This window comes from Trachypithecus francoisi, unplaced genomic scaffold (genome assembly GCF_009764315.1).
Source record: "Trachypithecus francoisi isolate TF-2019V2 unplaced genomic scaffold, Tfra_2.0 Lachesis_group13, whole genome shotgun sequence".
NCBI lineage: Eukaryota > Metazoa > Chordata > Mammalia > Primates > Cercopithecidae > Trachypithecus > Trachypithecus francoisi.
Window position 1 is genome coordinate 72,669,435 of NW_022681458.1, and position 27,681 is coordinate 72,697,115.

Below are 27,681 nucleotides of genomic sequence, written 5' to 3' on the forward strand. Positions count from 1 at the left end.
TGTAAGTGTTGGGATTACAAGTGTGAGCTACCATGCCTAGCCTTGTTTATTTACTTATATATTTATGAAGATGGGGTCTTGCTGTGTTGCACAGGCTGGCCTCAAACTCCTGGGCTCAAGTAATCCTCCTTCCCTCAGCCTCCTGAGTAGCTAAGACTACAGGCACGTGTGCTGCTGTGCCTGAATCATCCTTGAAATTTATAACTGATAATTTATAGGAATATACTAAACCCAAGACACATGAAAATCTGGCTGAAGTTACTTGTAACTTCAAGGACTCTGGTTCACTGTCCAGATTGCTTTTCCAGTACTGATGAGATGTTGCTGCACTGGAGAAAGGGAACAAGGTATAAAATCTGAACAGACTGTAGATGTAATGGCTTCACTGAACTAAGTTAATCCTTCCTTACCCAGTTGTGTTTCTAAGGAACACGTACATTATCAAGTGTGAGGTGTTTGGGATATACGCAAGCTGTGCCTGGAAATCATGAGAGCTCTTCTATGCTGTTGATGTACCAGCCATGCCGTTTCCTGTCCTATATCCTTTCTTAAGGGTAAGTAGCCTTAGTGCCTGGGGAAGCTAATTTTGTCTCATGAGCCCAACTGTTAACCTGAATCCAATACCAATGCTGCTAGTAAGACAGAGTGGGTATGTAAAAACATATAATCTGAAAAATCTACTTATATATGCTAAACTAATAAACCTGAGGGATATGCAGGGGGGGAAAATCAAATTTTTAGGAAATCTAACAAAGAAATTCATAATGAAATAAAAACATAAAATTGTGCAAGCAAAATAAAAATACTACACTTAAACATAAAATATACTTGTTAAAATATGGTAACTCTTTACCCCACAATTAACAAATCTTTAATTACCAGCTCTGATTTCTATTTATTTTCCACTGAGATTCTTTCCTATGAGAAATACATCGCAGTTGATAAAAAGCAGGCCCATTTAGTATTTGAAATTAAAAAACAAAAAAACAAAAAAAAAGCAACCCCATTGGCTAGGGGCATGGCTTCTCACGCCTGTAATCCCAGCACTTTGGGAGGCTGAGGGGGGACAATCACTTGACCCTGGGAGGTCGCCGGGGGTATGGTGTCTCACACCTGTAATCCCAGCACTTTGGGAGGCCAAGGAGGGAGAATTACTTGAGGTCGAGGCTGCAGTGAGCCATGACTGCACCACTACATTCTAGCTTGGGGAACAGAGTGAGAACCTGTCTCCAAACCAACAAAAAACCATACCACACAACAGCAAGCCCACTTACCAAGTGTATTAAATACATTTCATAAACAATGATTTAATTTATACATCGCTTTTGAAGAGAACATTTTAGTGAAGCAAGATAACATGATAAAATGAAAAGTACAGGTGCAGTGGTTCATGCCTGTAATCCTACCACTTTGGGAGGCCAAGGCTGGTGGATAGGTTGAGGTCAGGAGTTCGAGTCCAGCCTGACCAACATGAAGAAACCCGTCTCTACTAAAAATACAAATATTAGCTGAGTGTGGTAGAGGGTACCTGTAATCCCAGCTACTCGGGAGACTGAGGCAGAGAATCTCTTGAACAGGGAGGCAGAGGTTGCAGTGAGCTGAGATTGCGTCACTGCACTCCAGCCTGGGAGACAGACTGAGATTCTGTTTCAAAAATAAATAAATAAATAAAAAGTTTCTCTCTTTTGATATTTGGCAAATTTAATTTACGTTCCTTTTCGTGTAAGTCTGCTCAGAAAAAAAAATGAGAGAAAATAATTGAGAAAGAGATGGCATTAAAGGACAGAAGGGTAAAAAGGTAAAAAATTGGGAGACATCACAATATCAATATTGATTCTGTAAGACTGTGGCTGGAGTTTCAAAGTGTGTGCTAAACTATATTTTAAAATATGATTAAGGCATATTGAGAATATGACTGAAACTGTATCCTTCTCAAGGATTATTTAACTTAACAGTATTATCGATATACATAGTCAACGTAATGTCAGTACATGGAGATGAAGAGCCATGGTCCCTGGTACTGATCCGTCACATGTTAGGAACCAGGTCATATAGCAGAAGGTGAGTGGCAGGCAAGCAAGCCTTACCACTGGAGCTCCACCTCCTGTCAGATCAGCGATGGCATTAGATTCTTAAAGGAGCACAAACCCTATTGTGAACTGTGCATGCGAGGGATCTAGGCTGAGCACTCCTTATGAAACGCTAATGCCTGATGATCTGAGGTGGAACAGTTTCATTCTGAAACCATTCCCTAAACCCTGATGAAATAAAGACATTTTCAGAAAACTAGAATAATTTGTCACCAAGAGACCTAACCTTTAAAAAAAAAATTGGTTAAAGGAAGTTCTCCAAAGAGAAAGGAAATAGCAGGAGGCAGCTTGAATTTCAGAAAGGAAGAACAAAAGAATGGTAAATAATAGGGGCTTTGTAAAGGAATCAACTATCAGTTCAGATAAAAAGAAACATAAATAGCTCTTAAGGAGACACGAACATCACACTCCTCAGAGAAATGCGAACTGAAACTAGCATTTGTTAAAAAAAAATTCATTAGGCTGGCAAAGGTGAAACACTTTACAATAATAAGTAGTTTTATACAGGGTTTAGGGCAACTTATCCTCTTATATTCTGGTAGCAGTGTCTACCAAATTACAAATACACGACCTCTGTAAACTGGCAATTCTATTTCTAGGAAATTCATTCTATATGATCAACATTCATACACACGTGGAATAATGTACAAAATGTGAGAATGGAAACTCACTGAAAGAGATTTTCACTGATTATCCTTTTACACTCTAAATTTTGAACCAAATAAATGTATTAAAATTTTAAAAATAGGGTACAAAGTTTCAGTTAAGACAGGAAGAATAAGTTTGGTGAGATCTACTTTCATAGCATGGTGAGAACAGTTAATAACAATGTATTGTACATTTCAAAATTCCTGAGATAGTAAATTTCAAATTTCTGACCACAAAAACATTACTTGAGGTGACAGCTATGTTAAATAGCTTGATTTAATCATTCTGCATTGTATACATGTATCAAAACATCATGCTGTATACCATAAGTATATACAATAATTTCTCAATTATAATATTTTCAAATTAAAATTTTAAATTCCAAATATGGCAACAGCTGTTTTCAACTGACTCTTCAAAAAAACCTACTTCCGGCTGGGCGCGGTGGCTCAAGCTTGTAATCCCAGCCCTTTGGGAGGCCAAGACGGGCAGATCATGAGGTCAGAAGATCGAGACCATCCTGGCTAATATGGGGAAACTCCATCTCTACTAAAAATACAAAAAGAAATTAGCCGGGCACGGTGGTGGGCACCTCTAGTCCTAGCTACTCGGGAGGCTGAGGCAGGAGAATGGTGTGAACCAGGGAGGCGGAGCTTGCAGTGAGCCGAGATCTCGCCACTGCACTCCAGCCTGGGCGACAGAGTGAGACTCTGTCTCAAAAAAAAAACAAAAACAAAATACAAAACAAAACAAAAAAAACCCTACTTCTTGCTTAACTACTTACACAAAATTGATTTCAGCATTTCTATTACAAGCATGTAAGTATCCTTAAGGTAAAATGAAATAATACTAACAGCAAAAACCACAATGCAAGTTAAGAATCATAATGGATGAAAAGGAATTACAGAGAGTTATTAATAACAATCTCAACTCGGGCCATTTCTGGTTAATTAGTTTAAAGATTACATAATTTGCTTATTATTAGGTAGAATGATTTCCCAAACATCTTCACTGACCCTTTACTTGGGGGCATGGTGTGATGTAACCCTATCAATTAGTCACTGAACTTACTAGTATAATATTAAGGTTAAAAACCAAACTCCATAGCTCACACCTGTAATCCCAGCACTTTGGGAGGTTGAGTTAGAAGGATGGCTTGAACCAGGAATTTGAGACCCACCTGGGCAACACAGTGAGACCCTGTCTCCACCAAAAATACAAAAATTAGCCAGGTATGGCAATGCACACCTGTAGTCCCAGCTATTTGGAGGGCTGAGGTGAGAGGATTGCCTGAACCCAGGAGTTTGAGGTTGCAGTGAACTATGACTGAACCACTGCACTCCAGCCTGGCAACAGAGCAAGACACTGTCTCAAAAAAAAAAAAAAATTATAACCAAACCAGAAATAACTCCAGAGTATTTTATTTGTAAAAACCTAATGTAAGAAAATGCTGCTGCCGGGCGCGGTGGCTCAAGCCTGTAATCCCAGCACTTTGGGAGGCCGAGACGGGCGGATCACAAGGTCAGGAGATCGAGACCACCCTGGCTAATACGGTGAAACCCCGTCTCTACTAAAGAATACAAAAAACTAGCCGGGCGACGAGGCGGGCGCCTGTAGTCCCAGCTACTTGGGAGGCTGAGGCAGGAGAATGGCGTAAACCCGGGAGGCGGAGCTTGCAGTGAGCTGAGATCCGGCCACCGCACTCCAGCCTGGGCGATAGAGCCAGACTCCGTCTCAAAAAAAAAAAAAAAAAAAAAAAAAAAGAAAATGCTGCTTTGTTTTTTATTTGAGACCTACAGATTTACACCAATAAATTTTACTTGAAATCTTGAAAATGAAGCAAATTCTGAAATCACCATCAAAATAAGATTTGAAATAAAGAACAGAAGTATTTCTAAAATGGTCTTTAGACAATTTAATTTCACATTATGGGTCTCATCTCCTAAACTGTTTCTAAGTTTAACATCCCACTATTTTCCAATAAAAGTGCCAAAATTACTTTTAGAATAAGGACACTGAAATGGGATCCTGTCACCATAAAAACGAATCTCTAGTGGTGTTCTTCACTTGTCTCCTGAGTACAAGATTCACCAGCTGCTTCCTCTATTGTGCTATTCGTTCTGTATTGCCAGGCAATCTGCCTCCTGCCATTTCTTCTCATACAACTACTTACCACCATGTTGCCACAACTCTGTTCTTGTGTTTCTGTGTACTATGTAACATAGCAATCCTCTCATCTCTTAGTTCCATTATTGGTACGCTAAGCTTGTGGGAGTTATGTATATCCTACTTCTCAAGGTCACTGCCAAGATCTGATTTTTCACACAAAAAACTTGCAACCTCCAGCATAAACAGGTTAACAACTGCAGTGAACTCTGAAGAGCAGAGCATGATCTGAGGTCATGTCAGCTCCCGAAAAACCAGGAAATACCTTAATCTAGGTACTGGTCTGTGTTCTACCCTCCACTCTGACTTCTGACAGCCCTTTGCTGAGCCTCTACAGAGGATGTAGCTTTTATTAGCTTCCAGTGTTCCATCTCTGCATCTGCTGGAAGGTTTCTCTCCCTGACTTCGAATTTTCTCTGGCACACTCAAATAGTCACAAAAAGAAGGATTTCCAATCTCAAAATTGCAAAGAGAGAAAGGCCCAGGAAGACTGATTGCCCAGACTCACAAAGACCATATACAGATGGACCAAGACAGTCAGATTTCTTCAGAAGTCTTTTTGTTTTCTTTCAGGAAGTTAAAAAAAAGAGGTGTAAATCTCTCATACAAGGTTTTAAATATAATGATGATAAATACCACAGTGTTACAATGCATTTTGACTGTTTCCAATTATTTTAAGGAGGCCATCAAACTTACAAAGTGGATGTAAGATATAGCTCTGCTTAAGATTACATAAGATGCATGACAAAATCTACCCTGAACAATGTTCTGAATGGTAACTGAAGGAATATGGAATAACAGGGGTCCAAGTGTGTGTTTTCAAACTAACGATCTTTTCCTCTTTTCACAGTATGATCCAGAACAGAGTAGGCATTGGAGGCCTGGCTCAAAACAAATCTGACCTTTTAGAAACTCCTGGGAAGATACATATTAATAAAGGGCCAATCAGGCTGGGCGCGGTAGCTCAAGCCTGTAATCCCAGCACTTTGGGAGGCCGAGACGGGCGAATCACGAGGTCAGGAGATCGAGACCATCCTGGCTAACACGGTGAAACCCCGTCTCTACTAAAAAATACAAAAAACTAGCAGGGCGAGGTGGCGGGCGCCTGTAGTCCCAGCTACTCGGGAGGCTGAGGCAGGAGAATGGCGTAAACTCGGGAGGCGGAGCTTGCAGTGAGCTGAGATCCAGCCACTGCACTTCAGCCCGGGCAACAACAGAGTGAGACTCCGTCTCAAAAAAAAAATAAAAAATAAAAAATACAGGGCCAATCTCAGATTGCTAAAACTGATAAGGGCAAGATGAGTTTGAGGGACATACAGTTGGATGTTAACATCAACTTTTAGCATAACTTCCTGGCCCCAATAGCATGGGCAAAACTATCATTTATTTCTTCAGATGACAACACATTATAAAGATGTAAGTAATATATAAAGAGCTACATTCATTTACTTCCTCCTTTAGGCAAATATTCATGTCCTGCCCTTTTGGTAGCAAAAGCATCTTTACAACAAATTTATTAGAGAGTCTATGATTACTGTTCATCGTTTAAAACGCAAACTTTTTTTTTTGTATTTTTAGTAGAGACAGGGTTTCACTATGTTGGCCAGGCTGGATTCAACCTCCTGACCTCAAGTGATCCATCTACCTCGGTCTCCCAAGTTGCTGGGATTACAGGCGTGAGCCAGCACCTGGCCAAAAACTCCTTTGTTACCTCAATCTCTTTCTGAATATATAAACCACACAGCATCCTTAACTTTATTTATTTATATATTTTTTAGAGCCGGGGCCTTGTTCTGTCACCCAGGCTGCAGCCTCGAACTCCTGGGCTCGAGTGATCCTCCTGCCTCAGCCTACCAAATAGCAGGGACTACAGACAGTTAATCAAAAAAAATTTTTTTTTTTTTTGGTAGAGAAGAGTCTCACAATGTTGCCCAGGCTGGTCTGAAACTCATGGGCTCAAGTGATCCTCCTGCTTCAGTTTCACAAAGTGCTGGGATTACAGGTGTCAGCCACTGTGCCTGGCCACTTAACTTTTATAAGGAGGCAACAGATCCTAACACAAGCGTCCTTAAAGACTAAAGTATTTTTTTTTTAAAAATTAGTTGTCAAGTAGAGAATAAATGATGAAGATTTTCTAGATGACTTGGGAAGAATAATGCCTTAAGCTAAAATATTCCTACTGTACTAAAAACACTCTAAAGTTTAAACATCAGTAGGTTCAGGGTTTAGAAGTAACAAATATCATTACAGACTTTTTTAAAGTATTTTTTAAATGTAAATAATTGCATTTGTAGCACATTACTCAAAGATTCTCAACATCTCGTTTTTTACTGAATCTTCAAGCAAAAAGGCATACATTACACCTGTTGTTTGTAAAAAAGGATAATCGGTCTCATATATATCAAGAAATCCCATGAGCTGAAGCATACACCTGCAATAATTTATTGCAATAATTTACCTGCAAATATTTATTTGACATCACATGGAAGAAAATAAAATTAGCAGACTCAAAAATAGAATACAGACAAAAAAAAAATTTTTTTTAAATAATCATTTTGCCTTCTCTATGCCCATCTCGGGTGTTTTAAAATTAAAACAAAACAAAATGTACCTATTTCTAAACATTATAGAGGAAATCAGTACACCTAAAAAGTGAGATGAGAATGATCTACTTTGGGTAATTCTTAAGAAATTTTAAAGACATTTAAACTTTAATGAGTCAGTAACATATAACAGAAAAAGCTCTAATTCTCAAACTTGGGTTTGAGGTCTCTTTTCCTGACACAGTAAAGAACTTCATCTTCTTAATTATCTTTGTCTGTAAAATAGGGATATATAATACTACAGAGTTACTGTGAGAATCAGAAAGCATTATAGATGACTCTCAATGTGCTAACTCTAAGAAATTACTGATATGATTATTCCCTAGATTAGTAAGAACAGAGTTAGTTTAAGGTTTTACTGCTTTCTATACAGGTTTGAAGGTAATGTCACTTCATTATTTTTAGAAAGTCAAGCCCATCATCTGTAATAAAATAGTATCAGCCACATATTTCAAATATAAAGACTTAAAATATTTAAAGTTCTTACCATTTCAGACAATATATCAAATTAGTCTTGTTAGCATCAAATGGTCTGGTCTAAATAAAAGAAGCTTCTCAAACATGTAGGATGCTTCTGAATCTAAGTAGTGCTTAAAGAAAAAATAATTTATTCCCTTAAAGTTTCTCAATCTATCTTCCTCTCTTCGATTGCCATCTAGCCCCAGAGGCTCTTCCTCTAGAGTATTTACTTACTAGGTTATTCAGACAACTACAGTTAAAAAACAAACAAAAAACAAAAAACCGAGTGGAAGCAAAAGGGCAAATTACTGCCAATTAATAATCAGAAAAACTTAACTGACTTCATGGTAAACGAACAAAGTGAAAAGTAGGATAAAACACGGTTAAAAACACAAAATTGCCAAGAACACACAATGGGGAAAAGACAGGCTCTTCAATAAACAGTGCTGGAACAACTAGATATCCACATGTAAAATAACAAAACAGACCCTTATAATGCATATAAAAATCAACTAAAAATAGTTTAATGACTTAAACATAAGACTTGCAACTGCAAAACCACTAAAAGAAAACACACAGAAAAAGCTCCATGACATTGGTTTGAGCAATGATTTTTCTGGATATGACCCCAAAACCACAGGCAACAAAAAGCAAAAATAGACAAATGGGATTACATCAAACTAATAGGGTTCCACACAGCCAAAGAAACAATCAACAGAGTGAAGATACAACCTCTGGAATGGAAGAAAATATTTGCAAACGATACATCTGACAACGGATTAATATCCAAAATATACAAGGAATGCAAACAACTCATCAGGAAGAAAACAACCTGATTTAAAAATGGGCAAAGGACCTGAAGAGACATTTCTCAAAAGAAGACATACAAATGGCCAACAAGTATATGGCAAAAATGCTCAATGTCACTGAACATCAAAGGAATGCAAATTAAAACTACAACGAGATGGCACCTCATACCTGTTACAATGGCTATTATGAAAAAAAAAAAAGAACAAAAACAAGGGAGAGGATGTGAAGAAAAGGACACTCTTGTAAACTGTTGGTGGGAATGTAAATCAGTATAGCCATTATTAGAAAACCGAATGAAGGCTCCTCAAAAAATCAGAAATAGAAAGAGGGCATTACATAATGGTAAAGGGATCAATGCAGTTAAGAAGAGCTAACTATCCTAAATATATATGCACCAATACAGGAGCACCCAGATTCATAAAGCAAGCTCTCAGAGACCTACAAAGAGACTTAGACTCCCACATAATAATAGTGGGAGACTTAAATACCCCACTGTCAATATTAGACAGATCAATGAGACAGAAAATTAACAAGGATATTCAGGACTTCAACTAGCTCTGCCAAGTGAACCTAACAGACATCTACAGAACTCTCCACCCCAAATCAACAATATATATTCTTCTCAGCACCACGTCACACTCATTCTAAAACTGACCACATAATTGGAAGTAAAACACTCCTCAGCAAATGCAAAAGAACGGAAATAATAACAGTCAGTCTCTCAGACCACAGTGCAATCAAACTGGAACTCAAGATTAAGAAACTCACTCAAAACCGCACAATTACATGGAAACTGAACAACCTGCTCCTGAATGACTACTGGGTAAATAATGAAATTAAGGCAGAAATAAGTAAGTTCTTTGAAACCAATGAGAACAAAGACAATGTACCAGAATCTCTGGGACACAGCTAAGGCAGTGTTTAGAAGCAAATTTACAGCACTAAATGCCCACAAGAGAAAGCAGGAAAGATCTAAAATGGATATCCTAACATCAGAATTAAAAGAACTAGAGAAACAAATTCAAAAGCTAGCATGAGAGGAGAAATATCTAAGATCAGAGCAGAACTGAAGGAAATAGAGAAACAAAAAACTCTTAAAAAAAAAAAAAAATCAATGAATCCAGGAGCCGGTTTTTTGAAAACATTAACAAAATAGATTCTGGCTAGACTAGTCTGCTAGCCAGACTAAGAGGAAAAGAGAGAAAAATCAAATAGACACAACAAGAAATGATAAAAGGGAGGTCACCACTGATCCCACAGAAATACAAACCACCATCAGAGAATACTATAAACACCTCTACACAAATACACTAGAAAATCTAGAAGAAATGGATAAATTTGTAGACATATACACCCTAAGACTAAACCAGCAAGAAGTCGAATCCCTGAATAGACCAATAACAAGTTCTGAAATTGAGGCAGTAATTAATAGCTTAACAACCAAAAAAAGCCCAAGACCAGATGGATTCACAGCCGAATTCTACCAGAGGTACAAAGAGGGGCTGGTACCATTCCTTCTGAAACTATTCCAAAAAAGGGACTCCTCCCTAACTCATTTTATGAGGCCGACATCATCCTGATACCAAAGCCTGGCAGACACAAGAAAAAAAGAAAATTTCAGGACAATATTCCTGATGAACATTGATGGGAAAATCCTCAATAAAATACTGGCAAACTGAATCCAGCAGCACATCAGAAAGCTTATCCACCACGATGAAGTCAGCTTCACTTCTGGGATGCAAGAATGGTTCAACATACATAAATCAATAAACGTAATCCATCACATAAACAGAACCAATGACTAAAACCACATGATTATCTCAATAGATGCAGAAAAGGCCTTCAATAAAATTCAACAGCCCTTCATGCTGAAAACTGTCAATAAACTAGGTATTGATGAAACATATCTCAAAATAATAAGAGCTACTTATGACAAACCCACAGCTAATATCATACTGAATGGACAAAAGCTGGAAGCATTCCCTTTGCAAACAAGAATGCCCTCTCTCACCACTCCTATTCAACGTAGTATTGAAAGTTCTGGCCAGGATGATCAGGCAAGAGAAGGAAATAAAGGGTATTCAAATAGGAAGAGAGGAAGTCAAACTGTCTGTTTGCAGATGACATAATTGTATATTTAGAAAACCCCATCGTCTCAGCCCAAAATCTCCTTAAGCTGATAACCAACTTCAGCAAAGTCTCAGGATACAAAATCAATGTGCAAAAATCACAAGCATTCCTATACACCAATAACACAGAGAGCCAAATCATGAATGAACTCCCATTCACAATTGCTACAAAGAGAATAAAATACCTAGGAACACAACTTACACGGAATGTGAAGGACCTCTTCAAAGAGAACTACAAACCACTGCTCAAGGAAATAAGAGAGGACACAAATGGAAAAACATTTCATGCTTATGGACAGTAAGAATCAATATCCTGAAAATGGTCACACTGCCCAAAGTAATTTATAGATTCAATGCTATCTCCATCAAGCTACAATTGACTTTCTTCACAGAATCAGAAAAAAACTGCTTTAAATTTCATATGGAACCAAAACAGAGCTTGTAGAGCCAAGACAATCCTAAGGAAAAAGAACAAAGCTGGAGGCATCACGCTACCTGACTTCAAACTATACTGCAAGGCTACAGTAACCAAAACAGCATGGTACTGCTACCAAAATGGATATATAGATCTATGAAACAGAACAGAGGCCTCCGAAATAATGCCACACATCTACAACCATCTGATCTTTGACAAATCTGACAAAAACAAGCAATGGGAAAAGGATTTCCTATTTAGTAAATGGTGTTGGGAAAACTGGCTAGCCATATGTGAAAAACTGAAACTGGACCCCTTCCTTACACATTATACAAAAATTAACTCAAGAGACAGATTAAAGACTTAAACATAAGACCTAAAATCATAAAAACCCTAGAAGAAAACCTAGGCAATACCATTCAGGATATAGGCATGGGCAAAGATTTCATGACTAAAACACCAAAAACAATAGCAACAAAAGCCAAAATTGACAAATGGTATCTAATTAAACTAAAGAGCTTCTGCACAGCAAAAGAAGCTATCATCAGAGTGAACAGGCAACCTATAGAACGGGAGAACATTTTTGCTATCTATCCATCTGACAAAGAGCTAATATCCAGAATCTACAAAGAACTTAAACAAACTTACAAGAAAAAAACAAACGCCGCCATCAAAAAGCAGGTGAAGGATATCAACAGACACTTCTCAAAAGAAGACATTTATGTGGCCAACAAACATGAAAAAAAAAAAGCTAATCATCACTGGTCATTAGAGAAAAGCAAATCAAAACCACAATGAGATACCATCTCATGCCAGTTAGAACGGTGATCATTAAACAGTCAGGAAACAACAGATGCTGGAGAGGATGTGGAGAAACAGGAACACCATTACACTGTTGGTGGGAGCATAAATTAGTTCAACCATTGTGGAAGACAGTGTGGCAATTTCTCAAGGATCTAGAACTAGAAATACCATTTGACACAGCAATCCCATTACTGGGTATATACCCAAAAGATTATAAATCATTCTTCTATAAAGACACATGCACACATATGTTTACTGCAGCATTATTCAAAATAGCAAAGACTTGTAACAGACCCAAATGCCCATCAATGACAGACAGGATAAGGAAAATGTGGCACATATACACCATGGAATACTATGCAGCCATTAAAAAGGATGACTTCATGTCCTTTTCAGGGACATGGATGAAGCTGGAAACTATCATTCTCAGCAAACTAACACGGGAACAGAAAACCAAACACTGCATGTTCTCACTCAAAAGTGGAAGGTGAATGAGAACACATGTACACAGGGAGAGGAACATCACACACTGGTGCATGTCCGGGGGTGGGGTGGGGGGTCTAGGGGAGGGATAGCATTAGGAGAAATACCTAATGTAGATGATGGGCTGATGGGTTCAGCAAACCACCATGCCATATGAATACCTATGTAACAAACCGGCATGTTCTGCACATGTATCCCAGAACTTAAAGTATAATAATAAAAAAAAAATTAAAAATAGAACTTGCACATGATCCAGAAATCCCACTACTGGATATATATCCAAAGGAAATGAGATCAGTGTGTTGAAGAGATATCTGCACTCTCATGTTCACTGCTGCATTATTCACAATAGCTAAGATACGGAATCAACCTGTTTCCACCAACAGATGAACGGATTTTTTAAAAAATGTGGTTTATATACACAATGGAATACTATTCAGCCTGTCATCTGGAGCAACATGAATGAACCCAGAGGAAGTTATGTTATATGAAATAAGCCAGGCACAAAAGGACGAATACCATATGATCTCATTTACATGTGGAATCTAAAAATGTTGAAGTCACAGAAGCAGAGAGAATAGTGGTTCCCATGGGATTAGAGAAGGGAATGTGTTGGACAAATGCTGGTAAAGGATATAAAATTTCAGTTAGCTCAGAGGAATGAGTTCAAGAATTCTACTGTATAACATGATGACTACAGCAAATAACAATGTACTGTATTCCTGAAAATCACTGGCCAGGTGCAGTGGCTCACACCTGTAATCCCAGCACTTTGGGAGGCTGAGACAGGCGGATCACAAGGTCAGGAGCTCGAGACCAGCCTGGCCAATATGGTGAAACCCCATCTCTACTAAAAATACAAAAGCGGCGGGTGCCTGTAGTCCCAGCTACTTGGGAGGCTGAGGCAGGAGAATTGCTTGAATCCAGGAGGCGGAAGTTGCAGTGAGCCAAGATCATGCCACTGCACTCCAACCTGGGTGACAGAGCGAGACTGTCTCAAAAAAAAAAAAAACCCCGCTAAGATGTTAAGAGTTCTCAACACAAAAAGGGGTAATTATGTGAGGCAATATATGTTAATTAGCGCAATTTAGCCATTCCACAATGTATACATACTTCAAAACACCATATTGTTCAAAGTATATACAATTTTTGTCAACTTAAAAAAGTAAAAAATAAAAGCACAAAAATACATTTTAAAACAAAAACCTCATTTTTATATCAGCTTGAGTAAGAATTTCATGCCAACTATTTAGAGTGTCTCTGCTTATTTTGTATGTGTAAGTATTCTTAGAAATATGTACTTCGTTTTACCTTTAGATTTGGGAATCAGCTCTCCACAACTGAGTATCCGTACCTCCGCAAACGGTTTGCTAGCTGCATCTGTTTTCTGGTTTTCAATCTCTCTTACAACTTCTTGGCCAGAGATTACTTGTCCAAAAACAACATGATGCCTAAAGTGTCAAGTAAAAATTATTAAATAAAAGCTTCTTATTTCACGGTTCATTTAAAACAGATTGTAAAATAAATAAAATAATCTTTACCCATCTAAATGAGGAGTTGGTTTCGTTGTTCTTTTGGAAGTCATCAGATAGAAGAATAAAAACAAAGTCAGAGAAAAACAAAGTTAGCATCTCTAAAAAGAAAAAGAAAATAACTGTATTGGAAACAAAGTTGAAAACAAAGACATCAACTGCTATCTTAATATAATCATATTACCTCAATCTTAAGGAGAACCGAAGGCAAAATGCTTTCCACATAATATATTTACCAAACTTGTTCTAATTATAAAAGCAATACCTACTTACTGTGAAAACTTTTATGTAACTAAAATAGACATTTCAGTGTTATTTCTATCCATTCATGTTTCTTGCACTTGAGTTCTTACTGAATAGTCATAATTGTATAATGTTCTACTATGCAGACATATCAAAATGTATGAAACAATTCCACCAGTGTATGAGTTTAACCATAATGCTTTTCAACCTTAACATTTTAAACAGTTAAGCACAGACTATATTCTTATGGTCCTCAGACATATACTGTTGGACTTGAACAGAAACAGTTCATATTGTGTTTATAAGTTTTTTTTATTTTTTTGGGTTAGAGACAGGGTCTCATGCTGTTGTCCAGGCTGCAGTGCACTGGCACAACCTTGGTTCACTGCATCCTCAACATTCTGGGCTCAAGCTATCATCCTGCCGCAGCATCCTGAGTAGCTGGGACTATAGGTGCACGCCAGCATGCCTGGCTAATTTTTGTATTTTTTGTAGAGACGGGTCTCACTATGTTGCCCAGGCTAATCTCAAACCTGGGTTCAAGCGATCCTCCCACTTTGACCTTTGAAAGTGCTGGGATTACAAGTATGAGTCACTGTGCCCAGCTGAGTGTTTACAAGTTCTTTAATCACCTGCAAGAGATCTGGATTAAGAATTAGGACAAAAATTAAAATAAGCATTTTTTGGCAAATGAAGTTATTTTTTTAAAATCCCATTCCCCCACCATCAACCATAAAGCTACGTAGGTAAGAAGGCTGCTACTCGAATAAGTACTAAAAACACTGGTACGAGGCCAGGCGCGGTGGCTCAAGCCTGTAATCCCAGCACTTTGGGAGGCCGAGACGGGTGGATCACGAGGTCAGGAGATCGAGACCATCCTGGCTAACACGGTGAAACCCCGTCTCTACTAAAAAACACAAAAAAATTAGCCGGGCGAGGTGGTGGGTGCCTGTAGTCCCAGCTACTCGGGAGGCTGAGGCAGGAGAATGGCGTGAACCCGGGAGGCGGAGCTTGCAGTGAGCTGAGATCCGGCCACAGCACTCCAGCCTGGGCGGCAGAGCGAGACTCCGTCTCAAAAAAAAAAAACAAAAAAACTCTGGTATGAAAATTAAAGATTAGCATTTTATAAGATTTGTTATTTTAAAAAAACCTTATCAAAAAGCTATTAGAAATTTGAAAAAAGGAGCATAATTTATGCTAATCTTTGATTAAAGCATGTACAATACCACTGAAAACATTATAACCTATACCTGAATTTTTAGGTTTACCTAACTATAAAATTAATGACCTACTATTGTTTCCTCATTGTAACACTATACTCACTTCAACTCACTAAAATCACCTAGAAATGTAAAAACCTAGGTGTACACTATGTGTATTCATATAAGATGTTACAGTCACAATGCATATGTATGATTTGCATTTAGACATAGTTGTTCCCCACTTCACTGATAACTTTATTTGCAAGTCTGCCTGCTCACTAAAACTTATTTGTAATCCCAAAATTAAAAAATTACAGCTTGTGGTGCTTTCATGGTAATTTACAGATACATACAGAGTGGCAAATAAGTGTGCTGGCAAGGATGTGGAAAAATAAAAACTCCTGTACGTTGCTAATTGGAATGTAGAATGGTGCAACCACTATGGAAAACAGTATGGAAGTTTCTCAAACAGCTAAAAGGAGTATGACCATATAACCCACCAATTCACTCCTAGGTATATATTCAAAAGAACTAAAAAAAGAAACTCAAATGCCAATGCTCACTGCAGCAGTATTCACAATAGTCAAAATATGAAAACAAATCAAATGTCCACTAGCAGATGAATCAAGAAATATGGTATATACATATAGCGGAGTATTACTCAGCCATAAAAAAAAAAAAAATAGAGTTCAGGCCAGGCGCGGTGGCTCACACCTGTAATCCCAGCACTTTCGGAGGCCACGGTGGGCGGATCATGAGGTCAGGAGATCAAGACCATCCTGGCTAACAAGGTGAAATCCCGTCTCTACTAAAAATACAAAAATTAGCCAGGCATGGTGGTGGGCCCCTGTAGTCCCAGCTACTCGGAAGGCTGAGGCAGAAGAATGGCGTGAACCCGGGAGGTGGAGCTTGCAGTGAGCCAAGATTGCACTCTAGGCTGGGCAACAGAGCAAGATTTCATCTCAAAAAAAAAATGGAGTTCTGATACATGCTACAATATAAATAAACCTTGGAAACATTAAGTGAAACAAGTCAGATACAAAAGGATAAAAATTGTGGGATTCCACTTAAATAAAATATTCAAACAGGCAAATTCATAGAAGTTACTAGGGATGGGGGGAAAGGGGAAATGGTACAGAGTCTCTGCAACAATGAAACAATTCTGGAAATAGTGGTGATGGTTGTACAACACTGTGAATACACATGACTCGCCCAGTGGCTCACACCTATAATCCTAGCACTTTGGGAGGCTGAGGCAGTGGGATGACTTGAGCCTAGGAGTTTGAGGCTGCAGTGAGCTATGACTGTGCCACTGCACTCTAGCTTGGGCAACAGAGCAAGACTTTGTCTCAAAAAAATAAATAACTATAAACAAGACTGAACTGTACACTTACAAATGGTTAAAATGGCAAATCTTCTATATGTTATAGCACAAAAAAAATTTTTTTAAGACTGAAGCTCTCTAAAAATTGAAGTTATTTCCTTTAAAAAACAGAACACAAAAGAAGGGTTACCTATGAAATAGGAAGATATGAGGAGAAACCAACATTTAGAGGGAAGATTCTGAGAATATATATGAAGGATTATATGAACTTAACACAGGAGTTTTGGTTAGCAGAGGAAAGATTTTATTCAAAAGAGGAAAATAAATTATAATACTCTGTTGAGAATGTGGTGAAATTAGCATTTACATACCACTGGTGCTACAGTAAACTATCCTTTCCTTTTGAAAATCAACATAACAAGGCTGTGCGGCTCACGCCTGTAATCCCAGCACTTTGGGAGGTCGAGGCAGGTAGATCACCTGAGGTTGGGAGTTCAAGACCAGCCTGACCAACATGGAGAAACCCCGTCTCTACTAAAAATACAAAATTAGCCAGGCATGGTGGTGCATGCCTGTAATCCCAGCTACTCGAGAGACTGAGGCAGGAGAATCACTTGAACCTGGGAGGCGGAGGTTGCGGTGAGCCGAGATGGTGCCATTACACTCCAGCCTGGGCAAAAAGAGCGAAACTCCGTCTCAAAAAAAAAAAAAAAAAAAAAAAAAAAAGAAAGTCAACATAACAATATATATGGAAAGCCTTAAAAATGTGTAAATAGTTCATTAAACTTCTTAAATATTAAAACTGCATCAAACGATAGGCACAACAATGTTCACTGAAGCAGTTTAAAAAACAGGAAACAAATCGAATGTCCCAAAATAAGATTAATAATGCATAATACATTCAAGCAAGAGATTCACATGTAGCCATTAAAAAGCTAATATTTAGTGATGTACAGAGATTTACATTATAGACAAAAGTTGATCATAGAGCAACACTCTATAAATATTTTTAATGCATAGAAAGATGCTCTGGGGATGGGATTTTTGTGTGTATGGCTTATCTGTGTTTTGTTTTCTTTCTTTTTTTTTTTTTTTTTTTTTTACAATGAAGAGGTAATTATAAGTTGTTTTATTTGTTTGTTTCTGAGACGGAGTCTTGCTCTGTAGCCCAGGCTGGAGTGTAGTGGCACAACCCTGCCTCATTGCAACCTCTACCTTCCTGCCTCAGCCTCCCGAGTGGCTGGGATTACAGGTGCCCACAACCACACCCAGCTAATTTTTGTATTTTAGTAGAGACGGGGTTTCACCATGTTGGCCAGGCTGGTCTCGAACACCTGACCTCAAGTGATCCACCCACCTCGGCTTCCCAAAGTGCTGGGATTATAGGAGTGAGCCAATGCACCCAGCCATAAATTGTTTTGTTTAAAAAGAAAATCAGAGAGATCCACATTATGTGCAATTGGTTGAATAAACTATGGTATACACAAACAATAGAGTACTATGCAGCTGCAAAAAAGAATAAAAATGATCTCTATAAACTGTTACGGAGGGTTTTAAGGATATACTGTTAAGTAAAGAGTAAAACAGTATACACGGTATGCCATCTACGGTATAAGAAAGGGAAAGTGAGAAAATGTATACATGTATTTGCTTATGTTTACAAACAGACATACAGGAAGATAAACTGGAAATTAGGTTGGTTATTAACATGGATAGATGGAACTGGGGTGAAAAAAACAAGGAAATGGGAATGAAGTGGAAGGGTTGGGTGAGAGAGACACTTCACAGTATTCTTTTTGACTTTGGAAATGTTACTATTTCATAAACTTAAAAAAATGCAAAAAAAAAGTCAAAACAAGGTAGGAAGGAGAACAAAATGAAATACAATCAGAAAGGAATAAACCTAACACATTTTGAGTGAATCACAAAACCAAAACAAGAAAGAACTAATTTAAGTCACTTTCAAACTTGGTGTTTAACTACCTACACTCAGTCTCAAAACAAAAAACAGCATAAATAAATAGTGAACTCTAGTTAGCAGGTCCTTATTTACAGCAATATGGGACGGCAGTTGTTCATTCTAGGATTCAATAAGGGTCAGAAATGTTGAAGATAATCAGGGGCCAGATTTCTCACTGTTGAAGAGTTAACAAATATGGAATAGGGAAACAACAGAATAATCCACATGGTGCTGACAGATTAAATTCCTCAGAGACCAAGAGAGTTCAAGGCTACTGAAGACAGCAAACCTGTACCCATAAGACAGGATTAAAAAAATAGGCATTACTGACAACAGGCCTAGTAACAATTTTTTTTTGTAGTCGGAATTGGAAATCCTTAGCATTTGGAGGTTACAAATAAATTTTAGCGAGAAGGTGAATTCTCAAATACAGAATCTATGAATAGTGAGAATTGACTGCATTTTATTCTTTGTAATTAAGTAATGTATGGAGAAATACTCCGTGTAAACATCTAGTTCCTCACTGAAATCACCCCTTTAAATTTAGCATCAATAGAAGATTCTTCCCTGAGTCAGTCATTACTGTGATGATTACAAAATGGTGACTTTTCTAACTCCACCATTCCTTCTAAATTTATTAGCTGACATTCTAATAAGAGAACAGCTTCCCTTCTCTCTCATTATTTAATCATTTATTTATATCAATGTAGACTCCTGGTTCCTATTTGATCATAAACTGATATTACTATTATTGATTTTAATGCTCAAATTATCCTTATTTGGCTAGTGGGAAACCTTTAACCTGGCTCCTGTGTTCTCTTGACAAGTCTCCATTATTTCAAAACATTAGCAGAACAATTTAACTTCCCCTCTATAACAATTTTCCCTCTTCAACAATTCTGTCCAGGTGCCATAGCTCACGTGTGTAATCCCAGCCTGGAGTCTCCAGCCTGGGCAACACATGGAGACCCCGTCTCTACAAAAAAAAAAAAAAAACTAGCTAGGTGTGGTGGCACACACCTGTAGTCCCATCTACTCGGAAGCCTGAAGTGGGGAGGATTCCTTGAGCCAGGGAGGTCAAGGCTGTGGTGAGCCATGATTGCGCCACTGCACTCGCCTGGGTGACAGAGCAAGACCTTGTCTCAAAAACAACAACATAAAAACACAATAAAAAAATCAATTATTTGTTCCCCCTCCTTCAACAATTCCCTCCCTCGTAGATTCCTCTCCTATTTATTAGTAATCAACGGCAGGCACACAGAGAAATGGCAGACCAAAAATGGGATTTTTTTTTTTTTTTTTGGGTCGGAATCTCACTCTGTCACCCAGGCCAGAGTGCAGCAGTGCAATCTTGGCTCACTGCAAGCTCCGCCTACCGGGTTCACGCCATTCTCCTGCCTCAGCCTCCCGAGTAACTGGGACTACAGGCACCCGCCACCACGCCCAGCTAATTTTTTCGTATTTTTGGTAGAAACGGGGTTTCACTGTTTTAGCCAGGATGGTCTTGATGATCTCCTGGCCTCGTGATCCGCCCACCTCGGCCTCCCAAAGTGCTGGGATTACAGGCATGAGTCACCGTGCCCGGCCCAAAAATGGGATGTTTTAAATGATCAGATAATAAATACTTACATGAAAAACTGTGAACCATTTGTATCCTTCCCTCTGTTGGCCATTGATAAGAGAAATTCTTTGTTGTGTTTAACAGCGAAACTCTCGTCTATAGAGAAGTAAAGTTTTCAGTTACATTATAGGTGTAACCTCCAAAAAAAATTCATTTTCACTTCTATTTATATCTGATGTATTCTTTAGTGCCATACACAACTTACTTAGATAACAAAGTTAGGTTATGAAAGAAGAGAATCAAATATGAATCAATTTCCCCTCTCATCTTTTTTTTTTTTTTTTTTTTTGAGAGGGAGTCTCACTCTGTCACTCAGCCTAGAGTGCAGTGGTGCAATCTTAGCTCACTGTAAGCTCCGCCTCCCGGGTTCACGCCATTCTCCTGCCTCAGGCTTCGGAGTAGCTGGGACTACAGGCACCCACCATCACGCCCCACTAATTTTTGTATTTTTAGTAGAGATGGGGTTTTACCATGTTAGCTAGATGGTCTCGATCTCCTGACCTCGTGATCCACCCGCCTTGGCCTCCCAAAGTGCTGGGATTACAGGCATGAGCCACCACGCCCAGCCTCCCCTCTTATCTTTGTAGATTCAAATATTATTAATTTTCTATTCTTTGCTTATAAAACCCAAATACTATCTCAATTCCCTTCCTTTCCATTTATATTTGTCCTTCACATTTTTGGAAAAGATAATACCACTTTATTTAAATTAAAAAATGAAACTATCTTTAAAAAAGCAAGAAACAGTTGAGCACAGTGGTATGTGGCTGTAGTCCTAGCTACTCAGGAGGCTGAAGCAGGACGATCACTGGAGCTCAGGAGCTTGAACCTAAAGTGCACTATGATCACAGCCATGAAAAGCCACTGCACTCCAGCCTGGGCAACACAGTGAAATCCCATCTCTTAAAAAAAAAAGAAGAGAGTCCAGATTAGATTCTTTTACATTTCAATGGTTTCATTTCTGAGCACATAGAGGCACACAGAGTATTATTCAGTCTGGATTCATTAACTTGACCTCTGTCATAGCATCACTTATGCCATAGCAAAGGGAGGAACCTGTTTTCCAAACTTGGGTTAGAATATTAAGAACAAATCATGCTGAATTTTAAACAAAATTTCACTAAATGTCAGAACTGAAAGATGAAAAATATTAAATTATTTCCACATTAAATATACTTATAGTTTTCCAAATGGTCTTCACATCAACAAAAAAATTCTAGCAAGAAAACTTAAATTTTTGGAAAAGATACAGTTAAATTTGAGTATCAAAGATATTTTTAAAAATTTTCATAGAAAAAATGACCTAAAAATTTGGATGTTGTTAGTAAGAAATATTGCTGAAACTCCTCTAATAAAAGTTAAGATTGATCTATGGAAGTTCCTATTCTAGTACTAAAATTCTAAGAATTAAGTACAGATCATTGAAACCCTTTCAAATCATATGTTGTAAAAATGTCCTAAGAAGAAAAAAACCCCATCTCTACAAAAAGCAATTTTTTACCAAAAATTAACTTGCAGATTAGTTGAAGGCAGCTAGACATTAGTATACACTTTAATGAATGTTATTGATTCCATAGAGAATAAAATAGAAAAAACATTTAAAACATAATATAAATGTAAACATTTTTACCTTCAAAAAATCCTCCATAGATAGATTCCCCTCCTCGTCCATTTCCTAAAAATGAAAAACATACTCTTTTAACTCTCAAGATAACAAGCGCCTCAAAGGTGATACCTAAACAAAATACCTCTTAAAAAGTAGATTTTTAAATAATTTTGAATTAACAATATTTGAAGATTGCAGAAAATCATAAAAGATATTACTGTCAATAATGACAAGATCCCAAATTTCTTTCTTTCCCCTACGCTATGATAATAAGAATATGACAAAGACGATTAAAATATATTTTTAAAAAAACTTTCAGATTCTAATTATGATTATGCAGGTCTTGCAACAGGTTAACATTTTTTCAAAGTGTTTTCAAAGTAGTTTTGATATTTTTACAATAAAAAAGTAAAAATGTTATTGTAGTAAGGATTACCACTTGTGACAAAATCAAACACATACACTTGACAGATTACTGAGATGAATGCAGTGTTTTGTTTTGTATCCAGAAGCCTATTTCTGAAATTAATTCATGTGTCAAAGGCAAAATTATTTTTTATAAGCTTTCTTTTTTTTTTTTTGAGACAGAGTCTTGCTCTGTCGCTCAGGCTGGAGTGCAGTGGCACGATCTCGGCTTACCGCAATCTCTGCCTTTCGGGTTCAAGCAATCCTCCTGCCTCAGCCTCCTGAGTAGCTGGGACTACAGGCACACGCCATCACGCAACTTTTTGTATTTTTAGTAGAGGTAGGGTTTCACCATGTTGTCCAGGCTGGTCTTGAACTACTGACCTCGTGATTCGCCTGCCTTGGCCTCCTAAAGTGCTGGGATTATAGGCATAAGCCACCATGCCCAGCCTATGAGCTTCCTTCTTTTACATATTTCTATGAGTACTTCTAATTGACCAAAGATTAAATGGAGTGAGAGTGATAAGAACATTGGACTATAACTTCTAGGGACTTGTCTAACTTTGAGATCTGTGATATTTAACAGAAAATAATACATGATTTTTCCAAGTCTCACCTTCACTGAAGTCACCACCTTGAACCATAAAATCCTTGACAACTCTGTGAAAGAGACAACTCTTATAATGTAATGGTTTCTGAGTTGATTTCCCGGTCCCCTTTTCACCTATAGAGATAAAAAATCAGGACATTTAATAGAAAGGAAATCAAAGGAGTATGAAAGCAAAATAAATGTAAATATGCCTCTCTTGAACCTTACAGACTAAAAAAAATCATATTTTCATTCCTTTCAGGAATTTTAAAAAAATATTCATTTAAAAAAATCACCCATGTATTTCTGGATAATGTAGAAATCAATCTCAAATAATATACCATTAAAACTAATATTTGTTTTTGGTTTTTTTTTGAGACAGAGTCTAGCTCTGTCACCTAGGCTACAGTGCGGTGGCACTATCTTGGCTCACTACAACCTCCGCCTCCTGGGTTCAAGTGATTCTCCTGCCTCAGCCTCCTGAGTGGTTGGGATTACAGGCGCTTGCCACCACACCCGACTCATTTTTTTTAGTAGAGACGGAATTTCACCACGTTGGCCAGGCTGGTCTCCGAGTCCTGACCTCAAGTGATCTGCCCACCTCGGCCTCTCAAACTGCTGGAATTACAGGCATAAGCCACCGCACCCGGCCTCTATTTTTTTTTTTTTTTTTTTTTTTGAGGCGGAGTCTCGCTCTGTCTCCCGGACTGGAGTGCAGTGGCCGGATCTCAGCTCACTGCAAGCTCCGCCTCCCAGGTTTACGCCATTCTCCTGCCTCAGCCTCCCGAGTAGCTGGGACTACAGGCGCCCGCCACCTCGCCCAGCTAGTTTTTGTATTTTTAGTAGAGACGGGGTTTCACCGTGTTAGCCAGGATGGTCTCGATCTCCTGACCTCGTGATCCACCCGTCTCGGCCTCCCAAAGTGCTGGGATTACAGGCTTGAGCCACCGCGCCTATTTTTTTAACTGAGACAGGATCTCACTCTTGTTGCTCAGGCTGGAGTGCAGTGGAGTGATCTTGGCTCACTGCCACCTCCGCCTCCTGGGCAATTCTCCCACCTCAGCCTTCAGAGTAGCTGGGACTACAGGTGCACACCACCATGCTCGGCTGATTTTTTGTATTTATTTTATTTTTTTGAGACGGAGTTTCATTCTTGTTGCCCAGGTTGGAGAGCAATGGCACGATCTCGACTCACTGCAACCTTCACCTAGTGATCAAGTGATTCTCCTGCCTCAGCCTCCCGAGTGGCTGGGATTACAGACACTCACTATCACACCTGGCTAATTTTTGTATTTTTAGTAGAGATGGGGTTTCACTATGTTTGCCGGGCTGGTCTCAAGCTCCTGACATCAGGTGATCTGCCCGCCTTGGCCTTCCAAAGTGCTGGGATTATAGGCGTGAGTCACCACGCCTGGCCAATTTTTTGTATTTTTAGTAGAGACGGGGTTTCACCATGTTAGCCAGGATTGTCTTAAACTCCTGACCTCAAGTGATCCACCCACCTCGGCCTCCCAAAGTGCTGGGATTACAGATATGAGCCACCATGCCCAGTCATAATATTTCTAAGAATTACTTTCATGCCCTAGTCACTGCTGTGTAATTTTCATGTTAAGAGAAAAGAAGTAAATATGCACGGAGAAATCTAAAATAGAGTAAATAAAAAATTAAAGCAAGCTATGCCAGGTATGGTAGCTCACACCTGTATCCCAGCTGAGGAAGCTTATGTGTAAGGATTGATGAGCCCAGGAGTTCTAGTCCAGTTGGACAACGTTGCAAGATCCTGTCTCTTAAAAAAAAGAAAAAAAAAAAAGCAAACCACAGTCAACTGAGACTACTATTAGGGCAGTTGAAAATGTGAACAAACCTGTACAAAGACAACGAAAGTTCTCGCATGTTTTGGGGCACACATCAGAAAATAATTCAAAGACAACTCTTCCAGCTGAAAAAGAAGGTAGTTGGTTTAAACTTCTTTACTAATTTAAAATATTAAACACCCACTTATAAATGTTATCTAAGATTCTTACCAGGTTGATTGTTAATGGCAATGTCAAAAAAACATCGAGGACGCTGAACCTTTATTCCCATGGCTCCAATACTTAATCTATGAGTAAAATACAGTTTCAGACAAGCAGACTAAAATAGCAAAGATCTTTCACAAATTTCTGGAAAAAAAATTCTGTGAAACAAAATTAGAAATATAGTTTGAATTTATTTTGATATTTATTTCTACGAGGTAAATCACATGGATTAGTGCTTTCTTTTTAGAGATTAGATTGCATTGTGTGAAGCAACTAGAAAAGACTTGAAAGTTAAGCCTTAACCATTATTATATAATCAACTTTCTATTTATCAACCAGAATATAGATTAATAGCCCAAACAGAAAATTGTATTCACTCTGTATGATTAGTGAACTCAATAAGTAGATTACCTTCAAATGAAGAAAAGACCAAAAAAAACCCAAGGACAACTGATCCCTGTGCTCCTAGAAAACAAAAATGAGAGTTCTGATTAAAATGTGAGATTTTTAAGAAGCAAAATCATACAAGAAGAAAAAGTGGGGTATTTTAACGACAGTATGGTATTTTTAAATAGTATATGTGGTAGATTTACATTTTGAGTAAAAGCACAACATTCAATTTTACATGAGGGTACTTTCTGATTATGAGCAACAGCCTTTACTGATATGCTAGTATAGACACAAAAAATACCAAAGAGATATTCTGTGTAACAGCTTTATTTCCATAACAGAAAGCTATTATTTAACAGATATTATTTTGATAAGGCATTTATTTTAAGGATTTAAAAAGCTGAATTGTAATACTTGGTGGAAGATGATAGGGTAAGGTAAAGTATACAAGAAACAAAGGCAGTAAGTGTAAATAGTATCCAAAATTATGGACTCTAAAAATGACAGTTTCATATGCTATGTATGCCATGTTACACTTCAATAAAAATTTACTTTATTAAAAATAATATATCTTCTTCTACCACCATTCCCTTGAATACTCAGTAAACATTATCATTGCCCAAGCCAACTGCGGAGGCTGAAAACCTGGGGGTCATCTTTGGTTCTACTTTCCCTCATACCTCATTATCCAAACCATTAGGAAGGTAATTTGGCTCTAGCTTCAAAACTTATCCCAAAAGTTCTCATTACCTTTACCATTATCATTTCTTATCTAGCCTACTCCAATAGCCTCCTAACTGGTTTCTCTTATTTTACTCCTAATTCTACACCGCCTCTTCTCCACAAAATAGCCAGAGTGGAATGATTCTTTTAAAACACAAATCTTATCATAACATTCCCCTGCCTAAAACTGTCTTACCATTCATCTGAAAAGTTTTAGCATGGATTTTAAGGCTCTAGACCCGCACTGCTCAATAAAAACATGAGCCACCCAGGTAAATTAAAATTTTTCAGTAGCCACATTTTGACAAATAAAAACAGGCTAATTGTAATATATTCTATTTAACTCAGTATGTACAGATTGAATATCCTTTAGAGGAAATGCTTGGAACCAGAAGTGTTTTAGATTTTTTTTTGAATTTTGGAATATTTGCATACACATGAGATATCCTGGGGATGGGACACAGTTTAAACACAAAATTCATTTATATTTCAAACATACCATACCTTATGCACATAGCCTGAATTGTATGTGTAATTTTATACAATTTAAATAATAATTTTGTGCTTGAAACAAAGTTTGTATTAAGTACTTATATGTGAAATTTTCAATTCTGATGCTCAAAAAGTTTCCTTTTTTTTTTGTTTTGAGACGGAGTCTCGCTCTGTCGCCCAGGCTGGAGTGCAGTGGCCGGATCTCAGTTCACTGCAAGCTCTGCCTCCGGGTTTACGCCATTGTCCTGCCTCAGCCTCCCCAGTAGCTGGGACTACAGGCGCCCGCCACTTCGCCCGGCTAGTTTTTTGTATTTTTTAGTAGAGATGGGGTTTCATCGGGTTAGCCAGGGTGGTTTCGATCTCCTGACCTCGTGATCTGCCCGTCTTGGCCTCCCAAAGTGCTGGGATTACAGGCTTGAGCCACCACACCCGGCCCCAAAGTTTCCATTTTTGGACCTCAGATTTTCAGACTAGTGATGTCCAAACTATTACCTGTATGTCCAAACTATTACCACTTCAGAATATAATAAACAAAAATGTTACTGAGTTTTTTTTTTTTGGTACAAGTCTTTGGAAATCCATTGTATATCCTTGAAGCATATCTCAATTCAGACTAGCCACATTTCAAGTGCTCAAAAAGCACATGTGGCTTGTGACTACTGTAATTTCAATTATATGGCTGTAAATATTTTAGCTCCTGTTCACCTCTAGGCATTTTCCTCAACTTCATTTCCTAACATCTTCTAATATTTTCCTCAACTTTATCTCAGCTACATTGGTATCCTGCTGGGTTACCTTCCACTCCCCACCCCCTACATGCCACAGCCTACTCTTTCATCAGGTCCTTTACATTTGCTGTTCCCTCCACCTGGAATGCTCTCAAACCATCTTCACATCATTCATCCCCTTGTTGCTCAGGAATCACCTTCTCATAGAGGCCCATTCCTAGTCTACTGTATTCAAGAAAGG

General features: G+C 38.2%; 1 protein-coding gene across 4 annotated transcripts in view; it reads right to left on the bottom strand.

The window, feature by feature from the left end:
- The window catches only part of PPIG (peptidylprolyl isomerase G), a 59,313-nt gene that overhangs the window by 14,100 nt on the left and 17,532 nt on the right, over nt 1–27,681 (bottom strand). For 2 of the 4 annotated variants that reach the window (XM_033231198.1, XM_033231199.1), the window contains exons 2-9: nt 25,519–25,572; nt 25,114–25,190; nt 24,954–25,028; nt 23,117–23,224; nt 22,120–22,164; nt 20,498–20,585; nt 14,149–14,178; nt 13,919–14,058 (exon numbers count right to left, since the gene is read on the bottom strand). In XM_033231198.1, the coding sequence (XP_033087089.1) occupies nt 13,919–14,058; nt 14,149–14,178; nt 20,498–20,585; nt 22,120–22,164; nt 23,117–23,224; nt 24,954–25,028; nt 25,114–25,174 (547 nt within the window). In that variant the 5' untranslated portion in view covers nt 25,175–25,190; nt 25,519–25,572. Of the gene's footprint in view, nt 1–13,918; nt 14,059–14,148; nt 14,179–20,497; nt 20,586–22,119; nt 22,165–23,116; nt 23,225–24,953; nt 25,029–25,113; nt 25,266–25,518; nt 25,573–27,681 lie in introns of all 4 variants that reach the window. The other 2 variants (XM_033231200.1, XM_033231201.1) reach the window with 1 other exon arrangement.